Genomic DNA, 7808 nt, shown 5'->3' on the forward strand with positions numbered 1-7808 from the left:
GGGAACGTTGGAGTCCTCCGTCACTGAAGCAAGCAAGCCTCATGTTAGTTTCAAGCTGCCTGGCTGCCGGCCGCCATCTTGGCTGACAGTTAATTTGCATATCGCCCTGATTAGCCAATGGGAAGGGTAGTGCTCGTATGCCAATTACCATGTTTCTCTTTTATTAGATGGGATTAATGCCAATTGTTAATGCAATGTGTGTTTATTGAAGGTGGACGGGGGGCAAACTTCCAGCAGTACTATTCTTTTGTCTGCTCTACTTGTATTTTTGCCATCCTAATTCCATCCTTTTCTGACTTTTCTTTAATCTGGTACCTTCTCTCTCCTTAGCAGATGATTCCAAGTTTTCGTGAGAATATAAAATTTTATAATTGTCTTTTCCCTCAAACACAGATATGGGGTTGATATTTGAAATTATATGCATGCTTTTTTATATTAGAAACTCAGTTTATATGAAGTTTTTCTATAGGCTGCATTTTTCCAGTTGGTAATTGTATTATGTTTAATAGATATGAAGAGGCTGAAAAGGACTGCACACGAGCTATTTTATTAGATGGCTCGTATTCTAAAGCTTATGCCAGAAGAGGAACTGCAAGAACATTTTTGGGAAAGTTAAATGAGGCCAAACAAGGTATGACTATTTTTATAACAACTGCCACTCAGTCATTCTGACGAGACTCCCAAGTTATAGAAGCAGAGATTTGTGTAGCCTTCCCATGGTTCAAGGATATAGAATTTAGAGAAAGATATACATATTTTCTTTCTCAGTTTAAATCATGAATATGTATGCAGATTTGAAGGAATGCAGCTTTAATAGTAGACCTGATTATCTTTTGAGACCATACAGTACATTCTGGCTAGTTGCCAATCAAAATTAGTAAAGATTTGAATTATAGCCCTAACGGGTTTGGCTCAGTGGATAGAGCGTCGGCCTGCAGACTGAAGAGTCCCAGGTTCGATTCTGGTCAAGGGCATATACCTTGGTTGCAGACACATCCCCAGTAGGGGGTGTGCAGGAAGCAGCTGATTGATGTTTCTCTCTCATTGATGTTTCTAACTCTCTATCCCTCTTCCTTCCTCTCTGTAAAAAATCAATAAAATATATTTAAAAAAAGATTTGAATTATAGGTGAGATGGAAAAAAGCAAGACAAAGGCAAGAGTGAAAAGGAAGGGAATCAGCAGCTGGAGGTAGAGGATAATATAGTCTGTAGTGATGCCCCCCCCCCTTATTTTTTTATACTTGTTATTCTTTTATTTTTCCTTGATCTGTTTTTTAAGTATTTATTAGTCTTTTTGAAGAACCAACTTGTTTCTATTGTGTATGTTTTCAATTTTATTTATTTCTACTCTTTATTTCCTTCCTACAACTGTCTTGATTTAATTTGCTGTTTTTCTAATTTTTTAACATCAATACCTAGATAATTGATTTCAGACTTTTTTCCTGATCTATGGATTTAATTCTCTCAGTTTTTCTCTAAACCTGGCTTCAGCTGTAACCCATGCATTTTTTTCGCTATGGTAAAATACACATAACATAAAACTTACTATTCTAACCATTTTTAAGTCCATTGGCATGGACTGTCACACACCCTTCAGGGTGGGGGTCCCCACTGGGGTGCCTGGCCAGCCTGGGTGAGGGGCTGAGTCCATTTACCTTGTGTAACCATCACCATTATTCATCTCCAGAACTTTTTCATCATTTCATTCTGAAAACTCTACGCATTAAACAGTAACTCTCCATTCCCCTTTTTTTCCCAGCTCCTCAGAACCACCATTCTACTTTCTATCCCTGAATATGACTTTTCTAGGTGTTTTATATAAGAATTATACAGTACTTTGTCCTTTTGTGTCTGGCTTATTTCTGTTAGTATAATGTCTTGAAGGTTCATTTATGTCGTAGCATGTATCACAACTCCTTTTTAAGGCTGAATAATATTAGATTCTATCTTACATTTAGTGAGTTACCTTGTCATTTGTTATTAGTGTGGGCTTTGGTAAGTTAGGTGACCTGTAGGCCTCAATTGTATCATCTGTAAAGTGGGGTTGTAGTGAGGAATACATCAGAATTCATATAAAGAATAGCACTCAGTAAATGTTAGTCCTTGTTGCTCACATGTTTCCTAGCTCCTGAGTAAAACTTCCTGAGATAAACATGGTGTTACTAAACCAACTAAACATATCATGTCTTGAACTTCATAAAGTATTTCCACTAATTTATTATATTTCTTAAAAATTCACTTTAGATTTTGAAACTGTTTTGCTTCTGGAACCTGGAAATAAGCAAGCAATAACTGAACTTTCCAAAATTAAAAAGGTAATATATTATTTTCACCAATATATACTTTTATTTTCTGCAACTTAAACACATTTATTTGTTGCATAATTAACTTGAGAATATTTTTATAGTCATGATCACAAATCTATTTTCAAGGAATTAATTGAGAAAGGACACTGGGATGATGTCTTTCTCGATTCTACTCAAAGGCAGAACGTGATAAAACCCACTGATAATCCCCCTCATCCTGGACCAGCTGTAAGTGAAACACTGTCTCTCTTTTTCTTTCTTGGTATGTAAGTATCTGTGTGGTATGAATAAGAGTAGGAAACAAACTGTTGAATTAAAATCTCTTAAAGACCAGTGATGTAGATCAGCTAAGCAAGGGCCTGGGGTTCCCTGATTGGTAGTAAATGAAAGTTTTTCCTGATCTCTTAGTCTCTGCTAAAATATTTATTTTCATTTTTCTGTTTTCCCACATCAAAACTTCACCTTTCTTTTTGGTCCTTAGCCTTTTCTTTCTCCCTTTCTGTTTCTTCTTCTTCTTCTTCTCTCTCTCTCTCTCTTTTTTTTGAAATAGCCATTATACAGAGCTAAATAAAATGTCATGTCTCTAACTTTTAATTTTTAAAAAGTGGTGGATTGAACCTTTTAATTTTTAAAAAGTGATTGATTGAACCTTTCATATCTTTTCATAAATCTTTATATAGTGGTATCTTTTGAGTTTTACTTCTGTTCATACTGTCATTCCCCCATCCCTGGTCTGCTGTTAATAGAGACTATCTATTTGGAAATTTGTTAATTAGAATCAATGCTTACACATCTAATGTCAATGAAAGTATTTGTTTTTAAATGATAGTTTATTGATATAATTCAATAGTTATTGCCTGTCAAATTATAGTCTATTTTTTAAACACTAATACATGTCCATTCTTGATTAATATCTTGATCATTATCTATTGCTGATGATAGTTCTGAGCAAAGCAAAGGCCTTAGCTTAACGTGATTATCTTTTAAAATAGAACTGCTAACAGGATTCTTTTAACAAATTTGCTAACAGCTTTTTTATTTATGTGTATTTATCCAGTAACAATTTTTCCCATTTGGTCTTAGCTTAGCAATGTTAATAGAATGTCTGGTTTTAATGTTGAATTTAGTGTATATGTCAAAAGTGTTTATATTTATAACTTTTTAATTTAAAATTTAACTATACAATTGAATTGAACACTTACATTATATTGAAAGTTTTTTTGTTAAAAATAAAAGTACAGTATGTAAACTTTAGAAGAAATTGAAAATGTTTGATACTTGTAATGATTGAAATAGTGAATGCAACTTATTTTATTAAAAACCATTATTATGGTCAAGTACTTACCAAGTTTTTGATTATTATTTGGCAAACTTTTAATCCTGAGCTGGCTTTATCCAGCTTCTTACATAGAAAATGTATTCAGCTTTTATTTATTACTAGAGGCCCGGTGCACAAAATTTGTGCACTTGGGGGGGGTCCCTTAGCCCAGCCTGCACCCTCTCGCAGTCTGGGAGCCCTTGGGGGATGTCCGACGACAGCTTAGGCCCGCCTCCCGGACATCCTTAGTGCTGCTGCAGAGGCGGGAGAGGCTCCTGCCACTGCCACTGTGCTTGCCAGCTGTGAGCCTGGCTCAGGGCTTCTGGCTGAGTGGCGCTCCCTCTGTGGGAGCACACTGACCACCAGGGAGCAGCTCCTGCATTGAGCGTCTGCTTCCTGGTGGTCAGTGTGTGTTATGGCAACCGGTTGTTCTGCTGTTCCACTGTTCAGTCGATTTGCATACTAGCCTTTTATTATATAGGATTATTATTAAAATGTATTTTTATTGATTTCAGAGAGGAAAGGAGAGGGAGAGAAGATAGAAACATCAATGATAAGAGATAATCATTGATTGGCTGCCTCTTGCATGCCCGTTTCTGGGAATTGAGCCTACAACCCGGGCATGTGCCCTAACCCAGAATCGAACTGTGACCTCCTGGTTCATAAATCTTTCTATAGTGGTTGATGGTCAACCACTGAGCTATACCAACCAAGTGTATTCAGGTTTTAATGTTGGTCTGTTTCATACAGAATGCTGGTTATTGCCTAGCCTTGTTTTTCTTGCTTTCAGTTAGCCCACAATACTGTTGTCAGTTTGGTAATATTTTTCTTGGCTTTCTTGCCTCTAAAATAAAGTCCAAACTCCTTGACATGGCACACACATCTCTTTATAAGCAATTTTTAATGAGCCTGTCAAGCTTTGTCTCCCATCACTTATCCTCTTGCACCAGTGCCATTGGACTTATCACCTTTTCACTGACCATACATGCCATGGTTAATCTTCCTCATTGCCATTCTTGTGTACTTTTTCTAAGAAGTCTGTGCTAATGCCAATGTTTTCCTACCTTCCTCTGTGTTCTCTTATAGGTTTGTATACTATTGCTTGTAATTATTTATATATACATCTTCTGTCCTCCATTTAGACCTTCATTTGGTAGGTGCTATGCATCTTTTTATTTGTATTCTCAGAGTGTGACTCCTAAGTCTGTCTAGCCATCAAATTGATTGAATTTTTTTTATAACTGGGATATTGGCTGTAAGAACACAGCAACCTTTTAATTTGTAATTCTAAAATAGAAAAACTTTATGTGTTGATTTAAGGAATTGATTTTAATTGTTTTAGAAACCACTCAAGAAGGTGATTATTGAAGAAACTGGTAATTTGATACAGACTATTGACATGCCAGAGAGCACTACTGCTGCTGCTCCCGAAAGTAATCCTATTAATGTAGCAGATGTAATAGCAACCACAGGCACTGCAAGTAAGAAGAATTCAAGCCAAGATGACCTTTTGCCCACGAGTGATATTCCAAAAGCAAAAGTATTGAAAATAGAAGAAATCAGCGAGACTTCACCCCTCCAGTAAGTAGAACTATTGTTATTTGATAATCTCCAGAATGGTAAAGCCAGACCCAGGATTTAATTCCACTAGAAAATTGGTATTACCAATGAGCGTTTTGGTTTATAGTCATCACTGTAATTTTTATAACTACCCAACTTCATGTTCTAGTTTTTCTTTTTTATTTGTTCTGACTCATCAGAGACGTTTTGTATAAGGAATGATCACTGTTCCTTTACCATAGTGGGGAATTTAGAGATAATAAGAAACTGTCTTTAACAAGTTGGCTGTGTTAATTTTTCCCCTCAAACTTCAGTATATTGTTTCCCTTCTTAATTCAGCAAAAAATTTAATTTTTTAAGAGGAAGATTCTAAAAAATGTAGAATTTAAACATTTACATTATTCTAGCCATTCATATTTAAGATTATTTATGGATTGTTTTAAATTTTGTTTGGAAAAAATTTTTTTAATGTATTTTTATTGAATTCAGAGAGAGAGAGAGAGAGAGAGATAGAAACATCAATGATGAGAGAAAATCATTGATCAGCTGCCTCCTGCATGCCTCCTACTGGGGATCAAACCGCAACCCGGGCATGTGCCCTTGACTGGAATTAAACCTGGGATCCTTCAGTCCACAAGCTGACACTCTATCCACTGAGCCAAACCAGCCAGGACTTGTTTGGAATTTTTAAAAATAGTGATGTGTTCCCTTGATCTATATATATAAAAGCCTGATATGCTAAGTGTCTGACCATTCAACCAATCGCTATGACGCACACTGACCACCAGGGGGCAGACACTCCAAATGGTAGATTAGCTTGCTGCTGGGGTCCAGCTTATGGGGACTGGGCGAGATGGGTCAGACACACCCTGGAGCCCTCCCGTAGCCCCTCCCCTGCCCCGATCTTGCACCAGTAGGGTCTCTCAGTCTGGCCTGCACCCTCTTGCAATCCAGGACCACTCGGCAGATGTCAGAGAGCTGGTTTTGGTCTGATCCCCGCAGGCCTCTAGTGAGAATATAAAAGATATAGACTAGGTTTGTTTGGGGGTCTTGAAATTTTATTCATATATTGTTGTATTGTACTCAACAATTCTATTGGAATTTTTTTTTTTAACTTTGAATTTTAGTAGTAATTCTATTTAAAGTGATTGTATGGATTGTGAGAAAACACTAAATAGGTAGGTTTGTTTGTTTGTTTTTTAAGGAGAAAGCATTTTTTCCTTCTCAGAATATCTTTCTTGAAACTTATAATTCAGATTTCTGAAAGGCTGAGTTGTAAGTATATATGATGTAGTAATGCGGTATATAGAAATGGTGTGCTCAAAAAGTGGCCAGGCCAATAGCCCAGCAAATGAGAATAGTCATTGTGTAGCATGTGAAAATTTGCAGAGGCGTGTCTTGCAAAAAATATACATATGTTATCAGCTGAAAGAGTTTAGTATTTTTAGAATGTAAATAGATAATATAATATTAGTTAAATCAAATTTTAAAATCTCTATTGATGCTTTCTTATAATAAGCTTTGACTCACAGACAAACGGGGGGTGAGGGCATGAGTGGGGGAGATAGGGGATAATGTGGGGATAAGGACACATATGTAATAACTTAACCAATAAAAAAAAAATAAGCTTTGACTAATTTTGGTTCTTTTCAATTGTTTGACTGATGTCTCTGCAATATTTCAGTTCTCAAGTTAATATGAAACAGGATGTATGTCAGTCTTCCCGTGAAAAGATTTCTATAGAGGGAGACAAATTGTCTGCTCAGTTTATCACAACTGTTCTTCCTCCAGTTCCTGCAAACTCATTCCAGCTTGAATCTGATTTTAGACAATTGAAAAGTTCTCCAGATATGTTATATCAGTATTTGACGGTAAGAAAGAAGAAGCTAGTAGTTCTGTTGTAAACAAAAGGTCAAAGACTGTCTTTGTCACTCACTGTATAATAGTGTTATATTTGCTCTTTGTATTGTATAACATGATTGTAGAAAATACTCTTTTTTTATGTTCAATTTGTTTTTTTTATATATATATTTTTTATTGCTTAAAGTATTACAAAGGGTACCACATATGTGTCCATTTTTTCCCCCCGCCCTAGACAGTCCCCTAGCCTCCCCTATCCCCCAGTGTCCTATGTCCATTGGTTATGCTTATATGCATGCATACAAGTCCTTCGGTTGATCTCTTACCCCCCTACCCCCTGCCCCTCAACCCTCCCCGGCCTTCCCGATGCAGTTTGACACTCTGTTTGAGGCAGCTCTGCCTCTGTATCTATTATTGTTCAAAAGTTTATAATGGTCTCAATTATCCATGAATAAGTGAGATCATGTGGTATTTTTCTTTCATTGACTGGCTTATTTCACTCAGCATAATGCTCTCCAGTTCCATCCATGCTGTTGCAAATGGTAAGAATTCCTTCTTTTTTACAGCAGCATAGTATTCCATTGTGTAGATGTTCCACAGTTTTTTAATCTACTCATCTGCTGATGGGCACTTGGGCTGTTTCCAAATCTTAGCTATGGTTAATTGTGCTGCTATGAACATAGGGGTGCATATATCCTTTCTGATTGGTAGATGAGTGGATTAAAAAACTCTGGCACATCTACACAATGCAATACTATGCTGAG

General features: G+C 36.5%; 1 protein-coding gene across 2 annotated transcripts in view; it reads left to right on the forward strand.

Moving 5' to 3' along the window:
- The window catches only part of RPAP3 (RNA polymerase II associated protein 3), a 35239-nt gene that overhangs the window by 22027 nt on the left and 5404 nt on the right, over positions 1-7808 (forward strand). The window contains exons 9-13 of one of the 2 annotated variants that reach the window (XM_006755512.2): positions 510-631; positions 2245-2315; positions 2433-2534; positions 4967-5205; positions 6869-7055. In XM_006755512.2, coding sequence (XP_006755575.1) covers positions 510-631; positions 2245-2315; positions 2433-2534; positions 4967-5205; positions 6869-7055 — 721 coding nt within the window. The remainder of the gene's footprint in view (positions 1-509; positions 632-2244; positions 2316-2432; positions 2535-4966; positions 5206-6868; positions 7056-7808) is intronic. The other variant, XM_015558606.1, reaches the window with a different exon arrangement.

The sequence above is a fragment of the Myotis davidii genome, unplaced genomic scaffold (genome assembly GCF_000327345.1).
Source record: "Myotis davidii unplaced genomic scaffold, ASM32734v1 scaffold290, whole genome shotgun sequence".
In the NCBI taxonomy this organism is placed as follows: Eukaryota; Metazoa; Chordata; class Mammalia; order Chiroptera; family Vespertilionidae; genus Myotis; species Myotis davidii.